This window comes from Amphiura filiformis, chromosome 12, assembly GCF_039555335.1.
Source record: "Amphiura filiformis chromosome 12, Afil_fr2py, whole genome shotgun sequence".
NCBI lineage: Eukaryota > Metazoa > Echinodermata > Ophiuroidea > Amphilepidida > Amphiuridae > Amphiura > Amphiura filiformis.
The window spans coordinates 54,141,788-54,164,940 of record NC_092639.1 but is presented as its reverse complement, the minus strand read 5'-3'; the positions used below and the strand labels follow the sequence as shown (position 1 = coordinate 54,164,940).

The following is a 23,153-nucleotide window of genomic DNA, read 5'->3' as shown; positions in this document are numbered from 1 at the left end:
TTAACATGACGAGGGTGCGTACTTTCTAGATCATGTATATGACCCACTGCTTAAATCAACATCACTTCCGGGTAACGAGGATGCGTCTATAGCAACCAAGTTTCAGCGGGAAAAGCAGTGGACCAGTTCATCTGTGATCAAGCCATCAGCCAAGATGGCGAAAGCTCAGTTCCGTGAGTAATATTTATTGGATTTGGCTAACATAATTAACCAGTTTATTCTGCGTTCGTTTTTGAAACTGCCATGGGCTTTGAGACATAACATTATTTTTTAGCTTAGGACATACATAATATGTGACATGATCAAAGGAAATGAGTCACATGTCGGCCCTGGTCGAAAATGAGTTTTACACATGTTTCTAAAGAGGACATTTAGAGCTTTCAGAAACTGAAGACCCCATGGTGATACCACTTTTCTTTGTGAAGTTACATCAATTTATCAAACGCTGAAAAAATATAAAACAAAAGCATTTTAACACTTTCTTTGCCAATATCTCAACATTAATATTAGCGACATCCGACTCATTTCCCTTGATCGTGTCACATATAACATACAACACCTGTACTTCCTTCTACTCAGGGTGACCAAACCCATCATTTTATAGCCCAATTGAGAAACTTTTGAAGCAACCACATCAAAAACAGCTTTGAACTGTTAATATTACTAACATTACTCTCTATAATTATTACTCAATAGAAAGGGACAGTTCATATTGTGAAATTGCGTTTGTATGTGAGAGTCATCACATTATAAACCTGCAAGATATAATCACTTATTTTGTGATCCTTGCATTCTCTTTTTATGGCATTTTTCAAAAGATATCCATGCACTGAAAAAGCTTTGATTCCAATTTTGCATTTGCAAGTTATGCATGATCATGTGTATTACACTGCCCCATAGGCCAATGTGTTGAATTATGTTCTGGTACACCAGAATAAAATTCAAATTTGGCATATTTTTGCTAAATGAATTAATCTGCCAGAATTTTTTGTACATAAACAATATGTAGCCAGAGGTTTCCAGTGGTATAAGAATTTCAACCTTTTTTTTTAATTTTTAGAAAAGTGGGGGATGAGGCTGTGGATCACAAACTGCTCTTTAAAGTGTATGATCACACCAATTATGTTTCAGTTTAATTGCTTGCACTTCTGCATATTTTAAACATTAAGGCTTTAGTTTAAGGAAATGTCCTGAGATCTCTCAGGTTAACATAATGTGATAAAACAAAATTTTTGCTTAATATTTCTTAAACATGAAAGCAAATATGTCCAATCCAATCAACCGAGCATGCAAGAGGGATACTCAAGTTTGTTTGGATAGGGTGGTATTGCTGAGACTTTAAAGTGCACCCATACCAATTTGCCAAGAAATTTGAACTCATCACTACAACAAAATTAATAGCAAATTTACAACTTTTCCCAAAACAATTGGCAAATTTCTAAATGTTGGCTGCAGTGAGGCAAAATTGGGTTCTCTTCCAAAAAAAAAGGGAACATTTTGAGAAACGAACAATCCATATACCTTAATTGGCCTAAAAGGGGGTCATCGATATCCAAAAGACCAAAAATGTGAACCATATGTTTGTGGCATATCCCTAAATGGTCATATGAGCCGAGTATGGGCTAATCAAACACTTTAACTTCAAGGTAAAACCTGTGAGCGTAGATCCATGATTTTGTTCTCATGCATAGCAAGCCTCATATCCTTCCTCTTCTGATTGTCCGTTTCTATTTTATGAAAGTGTTCTCGTCTCTTGATTTCCTTGTGTCGTTTCTGCACATCCCTGGCTGCTTCCTGCTGACGATACTCTCCGATCTGCTCCAAATGGCTGATTGAGCGGGCTGTCATGTTCTGAGTCTTGATGTCCTGTTTGATTATAGAAAAGAGAAGAAATCCATTAGCAAGGAAGACAGTACATGTATAATAACAACCCATTGTTTGCTGGACACATTTTTGATGTGGTCGTTCATTGAGAGAATGTTGTCAAATATAATTCCTAGATTGCGAGTATAAGTAGAAGCTTGAATGTTGGCAGAATCAATTTGAAGAGAGTTGGAGCGAAGTGTTGATTGATTACATTTGGAGGTGATAATAAGAAGTTCAGTTTTGTCATCATTTAATTTCAATTTATTTACAGTCATCCATGATTTCCTTCATACATAATTCAATTTGTGATTGTGAAGAAATATCATGTGCACTATCCAAATCAAAAGATAAATAAAATTTTCCATGCTTTTTCAAAAGACACCCAACAATTTTGGTACTTCATTCCCAATCCTAAATATTTTCCCTAAAACTTAAGCACTTAAGGGCTGGGGTATGAACGTTTGGACAGTATTTATTTTGGGACATTGGAGCACATCAGACATATCAATTGCATTCTGAATACGAAGAATGTCATTCTGATATCAAATAATTTTGAATTTTGAAATTCGCAATTTAAAACACATTTTATGGCAAATCATTAAAAATTGATATTTTTGATATTTAACAGTACTTGAAGTAAACTTTATAAATCTGATGATTTATACTTAAAGTGTATGTAGGTGGGTTGAAAAGCGATTGACGATCAATTGAAAATTTTGACCTTTCATTATTGAAGATATGGATTTTTTTTCCCAAAACACCAACAAAAATTAGGTCTTTTTGGGAAAAAAATCCATATCTTCAATATGAAAGATCAAAATTTTCAATTGATCGTCGGCTTTTCCTTCCTGCTACATACACTTTAAGAATATATCATTAGATTTATATAATTTACTTCGATGACTGTTATATATCAAAAATTGAAAAATATCAAATTTTTATAATTTGTCATAAAATTTGTATTATATTGTGATTTTCAAAAGTGAAAATTATTCAGTTTGATATCAGAAAGACATGCTTCGTATTCAGAATACAATTCGATAGGTCTGAGGTGCTCTCATGTGCCACAAAAAATACTATCGAAACGCAATAAACGCTCATTTTAGATCCCTTAAGTCTGGTTACACTAAAAGAATATAAATGGGCTTTTCCAGTTGAAATCCATATACCCCCTATGGAAGACATAACCTTTATCTTTCACAGGGAGTTTGAATTTCGAATGGAGTTACTTGAATGGGTGACTCCATTTGAAATCTACACCCCCTGTGTTGGGAGATTAAGGTCATGTCTTCCATAGGGGTGTATGAATTTCAACTGAAATAGCCAAATTGATTTTTTTTACCAAACTTACCCTCCTTCTAGCAATTGTATCTTGTATCTCTTTCTCCCTCTGCGCCTCGATATCCATTCTCCTTTGAGTAATCCCCTGTAATCGCTGTTGTCTTGCCTGCTCTTTATCTGACTCCCTCTCTGCTCTGCTTTGGTCGCTGTCGCTGATTTTGAAGCTTACAGCACGCTTGGCTTCCCTGGTTCGATTCAACTTCTCTTGACTGTCCTGCTGTCTTTGGATGTCACGTCGATGTACATCTGCAGTGAATTTTCTGGAAAGAAGAAACAGTAAAGAAAGAAGAAATTTAAAGAAACACACCTAGCAAAGTAAACTCTGAAATGTTTAGGGCTTGAAAATGTGTGTTATTGATAGATCTATATGGGATGAGACCTAGAAAGTCTTAACTCACAAAGGAATTCTTTATGGTTCTCAACCCTCACTGTATAAAATATATGCTTTAAGATCAAGACAAAACATCTTGGTGTCAGATCAACCCCAATGAACTTTTTTTTGTTCCTATCATTTCTCTTAATGATAAAGTTCTCTGTTTGAAAGATATTTGGTGAACATGATTGCATTATGTGCTGTTCATACGTGCTCAGTTGCATGGTTAAATGATATGGACAAACAGTCATAAAGTAGGGCCTAGATTTTGTGCCAATTTGCAAGAATTAAAAACCATCCGAGTAACTTCACTTACTGCATGTTTCAATGAAAGAAATTGATTCTCGTTTAAAAAATAGATTCAGTGATTCTCGTCAAATCTGAGGGGGCATATGCAGGGGCATAAAGCAGTACTTTTTCAAGATCATGCAAGTCACTATAGAAATCACAAAGTACAATTTTGCAAATACAACAAACATTATCCCTGATGATCTTTATGTCACATAACAAATCCACAAGCAAGCTCATTTCAAGCAAGATTGGATGTATTGTAAACCCACAAATTGTTAATTACAAATTATTAATATTATTATTAGGATATAAATTATAATATAAAGCCACCATATGATACCCAGCATGCCTGTGAAAATGGCTAAGAAAGAAAATATTTTGAAAATGGAAGTTGATATCCAGCAACATGAAATAGCTCAACTATAAAATGAATTAAATAAGCAAAAGCAAAACATTCAACAACAAAACCAAGATGATACAACATGTAAAAGAAGCATGTATTTCAAAAGTGCATTTGAATATCTGGAGGAATAGGATATGCATATGAGTGAACACCATGTGCTTCAATACATGAGTCCTGTGTTTCTTTACCAGAAATCAGTTTGACCGAAATTACTGTCATTATGCGCATTCTGGAACAACACATGTAGCATATGTTGCACAGTAACGTGCACTGTGCTCACTGCTGATCATGTGTATGGGAACTAAAGGGCGTGCTGTTATCACCATGCATATTGCATTGTGGGAAGGGCATAGACAACCATCCCTTGACAAACAAAGCTTGCACAGAGAATTAAGAAACATTTAACTTAGTGAAGTTCTGAGATTGTTATAATGCATGTACACCGTACTACAGGACAGGTATAAGCATGCAAGAAATGTACCTGCCAAACTAGTCTACTATGTCCAGCATACATGCTTAGTGTTCCCTATTTAAGCATTTTGCAAGTGAGTATATAAAAGCCACTGGTTTGTTATTACTCTCTATGTATTTGATCAGATTCCTCAGAACAAATTTCTCAACATGGGCCAACTTTGGGATATATGAATCTAGTGATATGAGAACACTGCATGCAACTAATAACAGCGACAGGTATATTTTGTATCCATACAAAAGCCCAGGGGGGGAGGGGGGAGGATCACTTCAAAATGAAATGGATATAGGTGAAAAGCTGACACTTTCACAGTAAGGGGCATTCAGTGAGAGCAAAATGTAAACAAAAATGGGGTCAATGGGTGAAAGCATGATTTTTGGCATTTGATGAGAGCAAAATGTAAACAACATGGGGTCATTGGGTGAGAACATGACCTTTTTCTTAAATGCAAACTTTGGGTGAGAGCCAAAAACAGTGCCACAGAAACCTCGAATATTGAATTTCTAGTTCTAAATGGCTTCAAATTTCTATTGTTTTGTCAAAATAAGTAACAAAATCAATGATAAATGAAAGTTCTGTTCAAATTGAAAAATAAGGGTCTTTGGGTGACAGATCAAATGGAAAAATAGGGGATCTTTGGGTGACAGAGCATGTGTTCGTAAACAAATATGGGGTCTTTGGGTGACAGCGATGCTGAAAAGGGGGGTCTTAGCAGCCCTACATACGAGTCACCCCAAAGTGTGAGTGCCCCCCGGTACAAGAGTAGCTACCTGCATGGTGATTGGCTCTGCTACATGTATGAAACATTTTACCCACAGGATCAGATTTTAAGCATTTTTAAATGGGCTAGTATGTAGTTCAAGCTCGTTTACTTTCAGGGAAATTAAATGGACAGATGTGGCATTTTTGCATACAGGACTAATCAATTTCATCATGTCAATTAACATTTTATCTAAAAACAATGTTAGAAAAGTATTTTAATTGAATCATAATGTTAAAATTCAATAAAAATACATGCAAAAATCATATTTTCTTTACATGTAATAAGAATTCAAAATTGCTCAAACCATTTTTATTCTGTTTAAAATCAATCAAGCTAAACAGTCATTATTGATTTGATAAAAAAGCCTGTGTAAAAAATTAGTGTAATTATGCAACAGAGATAACATTAATAAATAATAAATATAATTTGCAAACATGCAAGCATAACTGCCATCAATCCAAATTCCTAAAACAAAAAGCGCACTTTAAGAAAAATACAAATACACTAAATGTACGTCTACATGCACTTAAGGGTTATTACGCGTTTGTTTCTTACCGACACACTCGTACCGTGGTTACATCTACCACGGTATTAGTTTGTTTGTGTTGCTTAGCAACAGTCCTGTATACATAAATGGCCAGAGAGAAAGGTTTATAGCATCTAAACAATATACACATGTGTAATGGAAAATGAGTCTACAAAATACTTGTTGAATGGTGATGATAATGTCAGCCTGAAATTGCATAATGTTGGCACAATATTTCCAGATATTTGTATTGTTTTAAAGATTTGTCTTTTCCCTGCAAGATGACAATTTAGTCAATTCAACCTTTTAACAAATATTTTGTTTGAATACTGGTAAAGGTACACAAAATGTGGTTCAGAAAACATGCTCAGATTATGAAAATTGGTGGTGACATACATTAGGCTATTCTATTTAAACTCCACACTACCCCTGTGGAAGAGTTTGGAAAACATTTTCCACAAGGGGAGTATGCATTTCAAATGAATGAACACATTAAGCAGCTCTGTTTGAATTTCATACACCCTCTGAGAAAGATTCAACCTGAGGGAGGGTTAGTTTCAAATAGAGCTGCTAATGTGTTAATTCCATTTGAAATTCATACTCCCTCTATGGAAGATATTTCCAAACTCTTCCACAGGGGTAGTGTGGATTTTAAATGGAATAGCCCAATTTATATCAATTCACAAGGTAGTCAACAAGAGTCTATACAACTAAATCATGTCTGAACAGTGAATGAAATGTTGACAATAAGGTTCAGTTTTGAAAGAAAAAAACAAATGGATAGTTTAATGTATTAAGAAAACAAATGGATGGTTTAATGTCACATGTGTTCATGATAGCAATAAAAGCTGGGTATAGCTGGCTAACTTGTGTTTGAACAAACTACAATAGAAAGCTTTAACCATTAATTTGCACTATAATATACTGCCATCTGGCTACCAAGACGAGCTCCTCTGTGCAAATGCATGGGTATAAGTTTTTGTTTTTTGCGCTTTTAAGCATGAATGCGCTGGTGTACACACACAATTGTTTAAAAACAATGCATAGATGCACTCATGAAACAGCTGCCTCAATACATTGATGCCACCGACTATACTGCTTATAAGGGCACGGTGGCTCAGTGGTTACGGCCTTGGACTCATAATCCGAGAGCTTGCTCGACGTGCGTGGGTTCGATTCGACCCACCACCGTGTTGCGCCTTGGGCAAGGCGCTTTGCCTCGCTTGCCTCACCCCACCCAGGTGCAATGGGAAGCTGTTAGGGGTAGTCACAGTCGTTGTACTGATGGACCCTGCGCCACTTGTAGGCTGCAAACGTGGTTCCGACATATTCTAATGACGGCGGAATAAATGTGAAGCGCTTTGAGGCTGTTTACGGCATAAAGCGCTATATAAATATCTACATTTATTTATTTATTTTTTATTTGCTTCAACCTAGAAGTACAAACCAAATCTGTGGCATCGGGGGTGGATGCTTTGCATTACATGCACTGCGTGTTAAAAATGCAACACATAAAGAACGTGGTGCGATCGGCAAGTACAAATCGCACAGCAGTTTGCGTGCCAAAGAAGCATTTACACACGCATCACACTGAAGTTTTTACTTTGTACTTCTCAGTTGACGGACTATAGGTAAGGTCAAATAAACTACAATAGAAAGCTTTAACCATTAATTTGCACTATAATATACTGCCATCTGGCTACCAAGACGAGCTCCTCTGTGCAAATGCATGGGTATAAGTTTTTGTTTTTTTGCGCTTTTAAGCATGAATGCGCTGGTGTACACACACAATTGTTTAAAAACAATGCATAGATGCACTCATGAAACAGCTGCCTCAATACATTGATGCCACCGACTATACTGCTTCAACCTAGAAGTACAAACCAAATCTGTGGCATCGGGGGTGGATGCTTTGCATTACATGCACTGCGTGTTAAAAATGCAACACATAAAGAACTTGGTGCGATCGGCAAGTACAAATCGCACAGCAGTTTGCGTGCCAAAGAAGCATTTACACACGCATCACACTGAAGTTTTTACTTTGTACTTCTCAGTTGACGGACTATAGGTAAGGTCAAATAAACTACCGTAGAACCCCGTCTACAAGCATATATAGTGTTTTTTATAAAAGCGTAATTAATTCGAAACAAGCGTTAATATACCAATACAATAGATCGGTCTTAAAATAATACTTGTTTGTATATGCTTGGATCCGTAATTTATTTGCTCAAACTCCATAATGGCGACTGGATTAATGTAGCTTTCATCAGAAGCACACTATATGCTTGTAGACGGGGTTTTACGGTATGGTACTAATTAATACCATTCAGTTGTTATCTTGATATTCATTGTTGATTGAACAACAACAAAAAAGACCCATCTTACCTGCATCTGTCTAATCTTGCTTTGTGCATGTTCTGATTTGTCGCCTCCTTCTCCTTAAACGAGTCTTCCCTAGCCACAACCTGCATGCGTCTATACTCCATGTACGCCGTTTCCTTGGCTTCACGCACCATATCACGAGTTGCGAATGCCTTGTGAGTCGGGACTGGTGATCGCTGTGCTTCGTTTTTCACCGGAGGATGCGGCCTGTTGTGGTTATTCCGTAGCAGCCATTCCATTTGAATCCTATCACTTTTAATACCATCTTTATTAACAGTTCTGAAAACTGATTTGCGATTGATTGGTCCATCTGGTACCGGTACAGGAGCATGATCTACCGTATCAAACACACCATCTCTGTGAATCACACCAACGGGGTAAGTTTGTGGATCGTAGTAATAGATTTTTTCAGCTTGCATCATTGGGCTGTGTTGCATCTTGGTACTGATCTTTTTAGAGTTGGGTGATATGTTGTCCGCCGGATATCGATAAGAATTTTCGTATTGAACTGATGATCGGAGAGAGGGATTGTCCCGAGATTTTTGAAGTTCATATTGTGATTGAGGGCGCTCTGTTGGATAAGATATGTTATCCGCGGGATACCTATACGAGTTGTCGTACTGAACTGATGATCGGAGGGAGGGATGATCCTGAGCTTTCCTATGTTCATATTGTGATTGAGGGCGCTCTGTTGGACATATATAGTCGTTGTCGTAAGTACTAAGCACACTGGTTGGTCTTGATTCAAGGTATGTTGGCGGTGCACTATCAAACGCTAGTTCTGCATCAATGTAAATCGGTTGCGAACGTGCTTGTGGGGGACACTTGAGCGCTGTTTCGCGGAACGGTTTCACCTCAGATTTGGACGTACCTCCTGAGGAACCTTTGGAAAAGTGTCGCCATGGAGGGCGCCTTTCTGGAATGCTACTTTGAGGTCTTCTTGGCTTTCTATGATCAGACATTGAGAACAGTAAAGCTGGTTCAGTTCCAATACCACTGTCATCGGTATCGTTGAAGTTTATTCCATGTGTTTCTACTTCAAGTGTTTCTATATCATCTTCAAGTTCGTCTCCTTGAGACGTACCAGAATACCTCTCCTTGAATGCATCTTGTTTCTCCTCATATTTCTCCTCATCATCTGTTTGTGTAGAGCTTATACCTGAATCCAGTTCACCATTTGTTCCTCTAAACGACACACTTTTCTTCAGACAACTTTTAGGCTGCAGACTTTCGTAGGTAGTTATCTCTTCGCTTTTGATCATCTTATTTTCAATCAGCTGTGACATGACTTTGCGATTCAAATCCTCTCTAGTCATACTAGTTCCGGGGATCAACTTGTGCACCTCGGCAGACTTAACCACGCTCTCTCGCATAGATGGCATGTGAAAATCCCCACTGGCCGTAGCCATTGGGTAAACCGGTACATACATTGGTTGTCCGGCAGAAGATCGCAGTTCCGTGAGAGTTTCCCCCCGTGATATATCTGTGTTTGGTACAAGCATGTAGCCTGTTGGCATGTTGGTGGGATATTGTGGATTATTGATGAGATATTGACGAGCAGAGAGCGGCATTTGCGTCTCAAGTTTGATCCGCTCGTGGAGGTTTTGTGGGATCCACACCGCCATTTGTGCAGTGACTTTGACGGATTTGCCGTTGTAAAGACTGATAACCAAATTCTCACTGTCAGCGGCGCCTGCAAAATAAAATGGAAATGGATAAGAAAAACTATGAGATGTCTGACATCCAATTAAAATGACTCAAACCACAGGAGAGCTAAGAAGACAAACTCAGGGAAATAGAGGGTGAGAAGAGATATAGAGACCAAAAAGAGACAGACAGATATCTTCAGACAGAGACAGCGAATAGTGGAATAAGAGAGTGAGAGTGAGAAGAAGAGAAGAAGAGAGAGACATGATCCAAAAGACATTCAGACAGAGACAAAGTCAAACAGACTTCCATCATTGTCAATTTCAATTTGCCCAAAATTGTCTGCAATGAATGTAACATTGTCAACAGAAATACACTTTTCAATGCAAATATGTTCTGATGCATTTGTTTTAAATCAAGTAAACCTAGAAATTCATTATCTTTTGTGATATAACTGGATTCACTTATTTGAGTGATCATATTTACTTTCATAAATATAGCTTACATAATACACCATAAGTGTACCACACCACTAAGGGGTGGTGCAATAATTATGTGTACCCCGGGGTGAATTATAGGGGGGCAAAGATTTTTGGCAGGCCAAAGGGGGGGCAAGCATTTTTGGCAGGTCGAAAGGGGGGTCAGCGATTTTGGCAGGTCGAAAGGGGGGCAAGCAATTTTGGCACAGATATTTTGGGCACCGTTTCTATATTATGCCCTAAAAGGCGTGAGGAAAAGCATTTGAACACGTTCAAATATGCAAAATTTCCTGCTGCTTCTGGCCAGCATTATATGTTAAGACAATTTAAGGTTTTAAATTCGGGTTCCCCAAAATCTTGCATGTGTAAGGGGGGGCAAAGATTTTTTGGCACGTCAAAGGGGGGCAAAGGTTTTTGGCACGTCGAAGGGGGGCAAAGGTTTTTGGCACGGCCAAAGGGGGAACAGCGATTTTTGGCAGACCATTTTGAGAATTCACCCCGGGGTACACATAATTATTGCACCACCCTAAATACACCACCACACACAGACTTGATAACAGATTACAAAGTAGACATTCAAGTTCTGCTCGCAGTTTGTAACAAAATAATATAGCAATTAAAACTTTGTACAATGTACCTTACGAGCCGAACTCCTCTAAATTATTACATGCACTTACCTTTTTTACATAATATTCCTGGACACCTACAAATTACCTTTTCAAGAAACCATCTGCCAACAATTTATCATTATGTAAACCAACCCTCCTCAGGGAAACACATTCTACCTTTCCTTACCAAAAAGCATCTGCTGCTGGTATCCATGTAAACTTGAATATTTAATTAGCTGTTTTGTAATGACATCAGGTTACCTGGTAACAAATTACCATGACAACCATTGATACACTTGGTGCAATAGACAGATACTCAGTCAAGACCAACCTTGCATTAATTGATCAATGTTTCAGTGAAGTGTAACAAATTTCTGCCTGGAAATTTATAATGTGGTGAAAATGTTCACAAAGTAATATTGGCCAGTGCTTTTCACACATTATTTGAAAACAATTATATTTGTTTATTTGATCAAGTTTGTACACCTACTATTTTTAAAGTAAAATATTTCTTAATTATATAGTAATAATTATTAAACATAAAATTAAAATGGTTCAATGAAATTAGATTTTATATTTGTGATTCTAAATTTGTTGTAATAATATTGTTGTCATGGAGTTACTGGTATCCATAGAACAACCCCATTATTATTTTAACAATCTTAAGGTTGATTAAAAGTAAGGGACTTCTACAATTCACAAAGAACTTTTAAAATTAAATGTATTTGGCCAAAATAATTATCGGAGATATAGGTGATAAAGTTAGCTATTTTACAGTTAGAAGCAGCTACTTATACATAAATTATACTTAAATTTGAAGTGCAAACGAGATGAAATTGTAAATGAAGCCCATTTGTACCAAATTCTACATGCACAAGACATCAAAATAATGAAAATTAAAATATTGAAGGAGAGCACACTTTCATCCATGTTTATAACTGCACTTTACTATGCACATTCACACACACACACACCAACATCCCACACACCACATACATGTAATGCACATACCCCATATTAGTAAGCTTTTCATCATAAAAGTTGCACATGGCAAAATGATTCACAAAATGTGACACTTCCATACCTACCTTCAGAATTTTACCTTCCTCCAAGTAAAAGCCTACAAACAAACAAAAACACAAACAAACACACAGACTTACATCCAGATGACCTTCCTTCTATCCCCTCCAGCACTGTCCCTGGCCCAAAGCAATAAGCTGCATCATCCATAGGTGCTAGAACCTTATCACCTGGTACGATTGGATGGCGCATGGCGGTGTTGTGTGGTATGATGTCATATACACCTGTTTCTTGAAGTCTGTGCTGGGATTTCCCACCATTGGGGTCTTTCTCAAATTCGATCAGGTAACAGCGATTGGTGGTGACCTGGTGATAGAATAGTTGAATATATTGAACATAATAAAGTCAAAAACAACATGTGATGAAGAAATTCAATTGAGACAAAATTGGATATCTACATGACCCTGCTACTTAAGTTATACAGAAGAATATCCATAAATGTATTGAATCCAACTCTCTTGTAAATAATTTTAAAATAACCGCATCTTGTATCTTAATTTTTCGGTACAGCTATATCAAACAAATATTTTTAGCCAATAGGATTCTTGGTTAAATTCTAAAGCACTCATCATGATTACGGTTTATGCAATTGGCCTAGCACAGAAATATTCTATTGAAGGATTTAGTACTGTCGTAAGCTGCTTCCTCTAAAGTGTTTACACTAGTCTAACTCATGAATATCTTACACCAAGGATACACAAACCTACCTGTTCTTTCACCATTCCAGGGCAATACAATCCATCTCTATCTCTCCTTGCTAATACTCTCATCCCAGATACAAACACTGCTCCACTAGAAACACCCAACTCTTTAGTCTCTGTCTTCATTACTTGTCTCTGTAACAGACGTGGCTGTATCCGATAAGTCTCCCATGCAGTGTTTGGATATCGAAGCACAGAATCTTGAGTCTGTAGCACGGACGGCTGAATCACTGGACCTGTAACGAGGGCTTCTTGTGGGACTGGACTGTTATCAAGAGATGTCTGGACACTACAGAGTTTTACTGGGATCTCTTTTGCTTCTACAAATTGGGGTAGGACTTCTGGGGCTGATTGAATGCTTCCTTGAACATGTTGAATGCTATCAGTCAATTGGGGTATGACTTCTGGGGCTGAATGAATGCTTCCTTGAATGCTATCAGTCAATTGTGATATGTGGACTTCTTCCACGGGTGGATTGGATGTATTTTCTTGGTTCATTGTACTTTGTGGTATATTGCTGTTAGTGGTACTGGAAGCAGGTGTGTCTGTGGTAGCAGCAGTGGGATTATCTTCAATTTTATCTTGCTTTGACCTTCCATGATTAACTTTAACCACAGCTTTAACATGTTCAACTGCACCTCTCATAGAGACACTGATCATATGAAAAGATCCAGCAGACTCGATAGCAAGACTCTGAAGAAAGTCGAACGCCGGAGTGTCAGTGTTGGTACCTGTAAGATACACACAATGTACTGGTCGGCTTTGTCCAGCAAGAGACACATGTTGAAGAATGACTTCAGGAGGTTGATCTGGAAGACCATCTGTTATAAGGTACACAGAGTTACAGGAGGGATTTCCAAAGGCAGCCAACAAGGCATCTAAAGTGTTTGTTCCTGTCTTGCATTTTAACCCTTTGATCCATTCCCCTGCCAGTGTCACAGTCTGAGGTGTACACTTCACCATCTGGTCTGCCCACGGGACAACATTGGAAGAGAATTCCATGATGTTGAAGGAAGTATCTTTGACACGATATGCACGGGACAGAAGTACTTCCAGCAGGTGTTCTTTGACAACATCCATAAAGGGATACATACTGCCAGATGTATCCACTAGGAATGTGACATTCTTCTCTTCAAGGTCCCCAAATATGGTGGGAGTCCCTTGCGGTCTTAACACTGGCATTGAAGACATTTTGGTTGATCTGTAATTGCAGAAAGAAATAAGATGAAAAAATATCAAGTTTATTAAAATCAATACTGGCATCTTATTACTGTAGAAATGTGCTCAAAGACTGATGACAATGGTTATATCCTGTCTCTGTTGATCACATAAAACTATGTGTAAAAGAATAAACAGAAAATGTCTGGACTCTGGACCTACAAAATGTACATAACTTTGTAACCAAATAAGCCAGAGACTTCAGGCTTTCAATGCCAGTAAGGTTGTAGAAAAATAATTGTTAATTTGATCATATGAAAAGATCCAGCAGACTCGATAGCAAGACTCTGAAGATTGGTTAGGGTTTCCCGACTACATGTAGCCACAGAACACCAACACATTTTGTTTTTGAGGCCATAGATGGTCGCACACTGTTTTCCTAACTCACCCCCCAAAAAATGGGCAATATCGTGTTTCACCACCCGATGATGTCATCAATAAATTTGACCCCCTAGCTTACTGAAAAAAAGTAATAACATAAAATCCCTTGAATGACCTTGAATGAATGTCAGAAATAAAATTCCTCTTAAAAAGGACAAGTAGCGACCAAGATGATTCATTAGTCTCTATAATACTAATTGTGTTTTACCACCCGTCGCTTATACTCGCTGTATAAAACCTCTGTACAAAGGTATAGGGACGGGTGGCCAAACACGATTAGTATATAAACAGGATGCTATCTAAGACACTTTATACTAAATCGTGTTTGGCCACCCGTCCCTATACCTTTGTACAGAGGTTTTACACAGCGAGTATAGGCGACGGGTGGTGAAACACGATTAGTATATAGTGTCTTGGAAAGTATCAAGCTTCATACTAACCAAATTGTTTTATTTTTTAACAGATTAAAGTCAAAATATATCTATTTTGATACTAGATTAAAGTCAGAAATTTATTTTAAAATTTTATTTAAATGTTTTAATATTTTCAAAATAGGTATGTGACATTCTGTCATATTTAGGTTTATTCCGTTATCGAAAATAGACACGTTTTAAACATTGTAAGTATTTAAAATGTTTTATTTCAAGCATTATAGGTCTATAATGCCTAACTAAAACACGGGTGAAACACGATTAGTATAGATGATGTGACTTCTGACGTCAATGCCTGACAGTATGCGCATGCATCATCACAATTTCCATTGTATTTTGCCTGGCAGTATGCGCGCGCATCATATTTTGTTCAGGGCTCGTGTTTTTAAAACTCCCGCCACATCACAATAAGACTATTAAACAGTGTAGTGGTTGCATGGGGTTCATTCAAGCATAAAGATGATACCAGTCCCTTGCATTTGTTGATAAACATTGAGGTCACCTCATCTATATAGTGTCTTGGATATCAACAAATTTAATTAGCAACCGCCCGGAGGGTGAGAAAAGGGGATTTCTTTTGGAGGATATTTATACCAGCAAAAGAGGGGCTCGGTAGTTTTGGGGGGAAGAAGGTTAAGCAAGAAGGAACGAGTGATCTACGGGTGGTGAAAATTCTACACATTTTCGCAGATTTTTAGTCACCCGTGTTTAGTTAGGTATATAATAGACCTATGATGCTCGACTTTTATGAACGGAATAAACTGAAAACATTGTATTATATTTAGTTTGAAACTTAAAATAGATGAGCAATATTCTGTCATATTTTAGTTTATTCCGTTTTGTAAGACGGACATCAATTAAAGATTGTTACTATTTCTTGAATAGTATCAAGCTTTATACTAATCCAAATTTTCGAGTTCTATATGAACGGAATAAACTGAAAACATTGTATTATATTTAGTTTCAAACTTAAAATAGATAAGCAATATTTTGTCATATTTTGGTTTATTCTGTTATCGAAATTCGAAAATAGACACGTTTTAAACATTGTTAATATTTGAAATGTTTTATTTCAAGCATGATTGGTCTATATGCTTTTAAACTAAAACATGGGTGGCTAAAAATCACTCGTTCCTTCTTGCTTAACCTTCTTCCCCCCCAAGACTACCGAGCCCCTCTTTTGCTGGTATAAATATTCCCCAAAAGAAATCCCCTTTTCTCACACTCCGGGCGGTTGCTAATTAAATTTATTGATATCCAAGACACTATATACTAATCGTGTTTCACCACTTGTCGCCTATGCTCGCTGTATAAAACCTCTGTACAAAGTAGGGACGGGTGGCCAAACACGATTAGTATATATAGGGCCGTGGATAGTATCATGCTTAGAGGCAGCGTGTTGATACGCGATGTCGCGAGATGACGCAAACTAAATGATACGATATACGAGTGGATATTCTACTGATGCCCAGGGGGGCGCCGCTACATCGTAACATCCTATGACGTCATTCTGTCAATCATATGACATCATCAGTGAAGGTTATCCCGATCGTAGACAAGATACCATCACAGTATCACCATCTGCTGAAGACGCTAGTAGAACTAGTGAAAATGTTCCAGGTGAGCGAAAAATAGTGTAGTGTTGAAGTTAAACTCTTTAATCATTAAATGATACGATTTTTTTTGTTTTTTTTGACGCGGCGTGTTAATACGCGAAGACGCAAGATTTTTTTGTTTGACGCGATAGTAACTGATGCTCACTATTTTGAGGTCCCTGGATATTATTTTAAGGTATTTTTGCTCATTTTTAGACTTTAATCACTAAGAATAAGATTGAAAAAAATGAGGTGAATATGCAGCGTAACTCGGTGAATGATTAGGTTTGCAAAAGTGAAATTTGCAGTTGCATTACCACCATTCGAGTTTTTATCACGAAAAGTTTTGCAACTCGGTAATTTATTATAGATTTTGCCCGGGGGGGCCACTCATGTATAAAAGTTGTAAGCATCCGTGTGAATTGACTTTCAAAAATGACCCTAAGCTAGGATGTTGAAAATTTGTCAAACTCATAGGGCCTGCACTTTGGCTCGTTTTTGCAGGTTTACATGGTCCAATAATCACAAGATGACTGACATGTGGTAACAAAGGAAGCAGTCACTGCAATTTGATTATGTCCCATATGATTGGCCATTCAAGACACCCCTGTGAATATACTATAGCGGCCTTTTCAAAATATAATACCTGTTTGCTTGACTGTATTGACAATACCGGGAACAATACACACAGTATATGCATTGGACAAACTTTTTACAATAAGCATGATAAGTGATGATGTGACCTCCAGATTTATACATAATTCGTCTCGCACACTGACAACATTTGATTGAATGGACTGTAGGCTCCTGCGCCGTGATTACGGTGAAGGACACCGGTTCAAATCCTTTGTTTGGAGCCAATCGATAAAAGCATGCAGGGCTTCTATACCCATGTACAGTTTATCCCTACATAACCTATGTCTTGAATATGCTGGCAAAGTTATGTAATAATCGGATTAATACTATAGCAGTAGGTAAAAACAAGTTTTGAATAATATAATCCGCGCTATAAAGTCCCATTCAGTGATCCCAGCCAGCGAAATTTTTTTGTGAAAAAAAAACAAAACAGGAAAACGACAGTATTGACGAAGTTGAAGCCCCATTCAAATACATGTAGCTAATTTATACTGTCAGTACCGGTATATAAATTACAGACTCACGTAAATGCATTATTTTTTGTCTTAGACACACGGTTTTCGGCTGAACCACTGCACTAGCAAGCTATGTTAGCACATCTATGACAAAATCAGCCAATAGGCCTTTAGATAGCAGAATACACAAAAGTGGTGTTTTATGACCTTTGACATTCTTTTGTGGCGAGTGACATGGTCTTTCAATTCACGCCGAGTGTCCTTGACAGACTTCAGTGGTCATGAAAGAATTCAAAAGATAACCTCTGCCTCAATAATCCCAAGCAATTGTCTGAAACTGCTCCTCGGATCATAAGAACTCAGTCCTCAAATGATAGTCATAATAATGTCCAAAATATAAAAATTACTGACTATCATTGAAGACTGAGTTACGCAGTCTAGAATCCAAAATCTGAATTTTGATGATTTTTACGATCGTCGGGATGAAAAAAAATCAAAAAATCACTGAATGGGCCTTTAGTTCCCTCGCCTTACCCTGGCAATATAAATCAAAGAAAAATAAAGAAAGAAAACAAGAAAAGAAAATTAACCAAATTAATGGATCTGGAATGAGCGTTTTGAGCGTTTCGATAGTATTTTTGTGGGACATGAGAGCACATCAGACATATCGAATTGCATTCTGAATCTGAAGAATGTCTTTCTGATAACAAATAAATTTCATTGTTTGAAATTCACGATATAATACAAATTTTATGACAAATTATTAAAATTTGATATTTTTCATATTTTTGATAAATAACAGTCCTCGAAGTAAATATCATAAATCTAATGTTATATTCTTAAACAGTCCCTGGCATGATACCATACATGTATAGGCCTATGTATAGTAAATTTGTCTGCTTTATCTGTTTTGTGCTGTTTAAGCAAATAGTTAAACATATTTTCCATAAAATGTAAGCTTTTACTGTCAGCTAGATATGTCCCTTTTAATTTTGAGCAGAACAAGTGAGGTAAAGCAAAGAAAATTGAAATTTACTACTACTAGCGCCAATGAATGTTATAAGATTGTAAAGCGGTACGATCCTCTGGGTGGGGTGTGTGTGGGGTGTGTGCGTATGTGTGTCCTGCACGCGTATTTTTTTTCTACAACTATAACGGGACGCATAATACGATACCGGTATGTTATAAGAATCAAACTTACAAGAAAGATGGCTCTTGTCAAATCCTACAATTCTGTCAGAGAAAATATGCATATTTGCATTAAATTTTTAATTAATTGACATAATTGATTAATTAATAAATATTTTATTTAATGATTTACCATAATTCCAAATATGTCAAACAATATGTCAAATTAAAGCTAATGAAATGCTTTATAAATTGGTCAGAGCGCATTTTGCAGAATGCATTTAGTACTTTAGTTACATGATTCCAAACATTCTATTCCAATTTTTTGGCTATACACGCATAGGAGCTGTACTTTTAAAATCCGCGCCTAATCAATAATAATATTCTTTCACTCCATTGTCAAAGTACTGTGCTCCCTGTAGCTGTAGCATTATGGAGTGTTAAAAACCCAAATGTGATATAAGGACAAAGCTGTGCATGTTGGTACTTAATTGTTTGGATTCTTACGTTGAAATTCCCTTGTATTAGTATTTTTATGTGTAGTGTATAGTGGTCATAAATTATATAGCTTTTAAATTTTGGGCATTTTTGCTCTGTTGCACTGTACCATTATGGAATTTGAGCAAATCAATTACCGACACAAGCAGGTATACAGTGTATTATTTTATTTTTATTTCAGTATCTCAGGAGCACAGCTCACTTGGTAAGGCATCAGAATTTGGTACACTAGCGCTTGAACTTTAAATCGGAAGGTGGTGAGTTCGAGCCTCATCACGGTCACATTAATTTTATAAACCAAATATTGTTCGAACTTTTCATATTTGTTTTTCTTTTTTTGTTTCTTTTCTTTGTCTTTTTTCTTCTTGTTTTCTTTATTTTTTTCTTTATTTTTCTTTGATCCATATTGCCAGTGTAAGGAGAGGAGGGAACTAACGGCCCATTCAGTGATTTTTTTTTCATCCGGACGATCGTAAAAATCATCAAAATTCAGATTTTGTACAAGACTGCGGAACTCAGTCTTTAATGATATAGTCAGTAATAATCTTTTGGTCATTATATGACTATCATCATTTGACGACTGAGTTCTTATGATACATCATCCGAAGAGCAGTTTCAGACAATTGCTTGGGATTGTTGGGGCATTACACAACCTCACCAGCGTATTCAAGATATCCAATGCAAATAATCACCTAGATTATGACGTATCATACCGTAAATATGGCGGAGTACTCAAATTCATTCAATAAAAGCATGATTACAAGCTATTGCAATCTACCGCGACAGCTCGTCTCACACACATAACAAATGCACAAATACGATCAAATAGGTTGGCGACAACGTTTGATTGAATGCACTGCATTGTGCCATGATTACGTGAAGGACACGGTTCAATTCCTTTGTATGGAGCCAATCAATAGTTTCACGCACATCCTCTATTATTGCCCAATTATTGCCCGGGATGATTGCACACTGTAAAAGAGCTATTGTTATAATGTTTGATGAAATCGTGTTTAACTACCGTATTTGCTTTTAAAGAAGGGGCACAATACAGATAAAGCAGACAGATTGACTACATGTGGTACATGTATATATACATATTAATATAGGGAATGTGTGTGAGTCGAGTATTACCTAATTATAATAGAGGCGTATCCAAAAATGAATTCACGCCCCTTTCAAATGTCGAGCCAAAGTGCAGGCCCTATGAACCCTAAACAAGGATTTTACTCAAATAAAAACACCCTAAACAAGGAATTTGTTTGAAATTTACCCATAAACAAGGATCTGTCAATATAAAAACACCATAAGTGAGGAATTGATTTGAAATTTGCCCCTATTCATTGCGTGTGTCAGTAGAATACCATACAGTGACAGTGATGATATCAGTAAGCTTAAAATTGGTGTTGTTTAACAATCTGGTTAGTAAAATTGCTTAGAAACCACTCTTTTGTGCCGAATAACTTGATAAATATGTCACCACTAATGTCTGTTAATTGGGTAATTAAAAAAACTACCCTAAGCGAGGATCGTCCTTTAAAAAAACACCCCTTCTTTTAGTAAAATGAGTGTTTTGAGACCCTAATCAGCGGATCCGCGCGGATCCTCGCTTTTGCTTTTCAAAAACACCCTAAATCCGCGTTTTCTTTCACGCGGATGCTTACAACTTTCATATATGAGTGATCCCCCCGGGAGATTTTGCAAATTTCGCGGTCCTCGCTACTAAAAAAATTACCCCTTTGCTGCACTATTTCATATCAAAACGTTTTAGCTGTGAGAGACCCTTTGCCAGGGTTGAATTCAGTCAATTTTTTGCATCGAGTTTGTGCTATGCAAAACACATGTTTGCATAGCAGTATAGCACTTTTAGCTATGCATTTTGGAAAAGTGCATAGCAGTTGATGGAAATTGCATCGCATTTTGCGATGCGATACCGTCGAATTTGATCGCTGCCCTTTGCACACTGCGACTTATTACTTCTTTCCAACACTGTTTATAGGGATCACAAGGTCAAACCCGATCTCTGTGTATCGCTCTATGCATTCTCAGATTACCATCCTTAACCTTGGCTTTGGTGAAACCTTAGCATACCAACCCTCTCACTGCACGGACTGTATACAGAATGCGGAAAGACCAATATACCTGGTTCACGCAGAGGTGATTTTGGGGTTTTGCTTCAGAAGTTCACATACTCCTTTTATAGTTTTTTCGCTGTATGTGAGTGAGACTGAGATATACTTGGCAAATCAGATTCTTTCTTAGATGAGAAGCTTGGAAACATCACAAGCTTCAATTGGATATCAGGAAGCAGGTATACATACAAATGGTGCCACGACGTTATAATGCTTTGATCGCTGCCCTTTGCACACTGCAAAATACATAGAAAAGCAGTAGAAAAGCTGAAAAACATGGATCTCAGGCAGAGATCGAAGCATTTCTAATACATAGGCGATGGTGAATAAAAATTATTTGCGAGTAAACAATATCATCTACATTGTTTTCGATGCGATTTTAAATTGCAGGACATTCTCATGCTTGTTTTGGTACGAAGAAGCATGATATACGACTAATAATGTCAAAGTTGTGATTTTAGTAATACAAATGTTTTGAGAAAACATCTGATTTTTGTTGATGTCAGTGGACGGTTGTTAATGGAATGAAATAAGAAAATGATCAATGACGCTAGGGTACCCTAACGTTTTGATATGGGGAACTCTCATGGTTACCAACTTTTGCTTGAGAAGTCTAGCCAAGAATTTGCTCACCGATAGCTTCACATTCTAGGCTAGTAGTAGGCTAGAGACCAGTACATTCAAAATCTAGTCAGATTCGCTGAAGTATGAGTGATGACATGACACTGTGTGAAGCAATGGAAGTTCCATGGTTCAGAAGTAAACACAACCAATCACGACAGGCGATTGCATCAAAAAGTTCCTAAAATTATACACATCAGCAAAATTTAGACTGTCCAAAATCTTCCTCAAAAGATACAGTTGACTCATCGATATACATGTATAACTTTCATCCAAATTTCAACATTAACAGAATAAATAAACCTCCTCTGTGCAAAAAAATTGCACCGCGCCGCTGTCCGACTGAAAAACGATAGCAGCTATCGTGTGCAAATTCAAAGATAGAGTTCTCGAGTAAGTTCTAGTTATACGATTGCAGATCACTGGCATCCGCGCCGAGAGAGCCGGCCATGCCCATGGCATGAGCATGAGCGCATACCCATGATACCCCACCGCGGAAGAAATTTATAAATTAACTTTACTTTCTTTAACCTTACCTCAGCAGGCTCAAGCTTGTAGGTCTAATATTTTAGCTAGACGTCCCTGCACTGATGCATGTGAGTATACATTAAATGCATTGCACTCCTGCTCCGAATATGGTCTCAGCATGTCAATGTCATATGGACTGGCAGCATGCAGTTTTTGCACCTGCACTGGCACTGCCACTGATTTTCATGTTTTGGAACGGCTCTCCTTTGGAGCTCAACCCAGTTTCAGGCCGTTTTTATAACGATGAAATGATGACCTATTTTGTTATTTCACGTTTATTTAAAATTAATAGTTATATTATGATGGAAATATTCAATAAATAAAAAGAGAAATCCTCCTTCAAATTTCTACATGCTCATCAGCGTCCAAATATTTTCTCGTTGCCAACGCTGGGTTGCCAGATAATGTTGACATAAGTTTACACCCAAAGTTCATATATTGGGCGCTATTTTACACAAATCAATCAATTAGAGCCCAATTGGGAGTATTTTTTAATTGAATGGCTTCTAGGTCCTGAGGTATTTTTTTTTGGAAAAACATAATAATTCATCTAAAACTGAATGATGTGAACTCTTTTAAATATGATTTTTTGTATTTT

The 23,153-nt window shown here is 37.2% G+C and overlaps 1 protein-coding gene across 2 annotated transcripts; it reads right to left on the bottom strand.

Moving 5' to 3' along the window:
- Nucleotides 1-223: 223 nt before the first annotated feature.
- LOC140166421 (uncharacterized) lies at nt 224-22,926 on the bottom strand. 2 transcript variants are annotated; one of them, XM_072189878.1, is made up of 7 exons: nt 22,564-22,926; nt 12,939-14,133; nt 12,312-12,537; nt 8,421-10,110; nt 6,065-6,130; nt 3,218-3,467; nt 224-1,866 (listed from the first exon to the last, which is right to left on the bottom strand). In XM_072189878.1, exons 2-7 carry the CDS (start codon nt 14,121-14,123, stop codon nt 1,642-1,644), a joined length of 3,642 nt encoding a protein of 1,213 aa, XP_072045979.1. In that variant the 5' UTR covers nt 14,124-14,133; nt 22,564-22,926; the 3' UTR covers nt 224-1,641. The 2 variants fall into 2 exon arrangements, with proteins under 2 accessions (XP_072045979.1, XP_072045980.1); XM_072189879.1 differs by lacking the exon at nt 6,065-6,130.
- Between the last annotated feature and the right edge of the window lie 227 nt (nt 22,927-23,153).

What these genes read in the sequence shown, in the direction of transcription:
- LOC140166421 (XM_072189878.1), bottom strand. Translation starts at nt 14,123, where the DNA reads ATGTCTTCAATGCCAGTGTTAAGACCGCAAGGGACTCCCACCATATTT. An exon ending in CTGGAATGGTGAAAGAACAG is followed by an intron (nt 12,538 to 12,938) that starts GTAGGTTTGTGT and finishes TTCTATCACCAG; the next exon opens with GTCACCACCAATCGCTGTTA. An exon ending in AGAAGGAAGGTCATCTGGAT is followed by an intron (nt 10,111 to 12,311) that starts GTAAGTCTGTGT and finishes TTTATTTTGCAG; the next exon opens with GCGCCGCTGACAGTGAGAAT.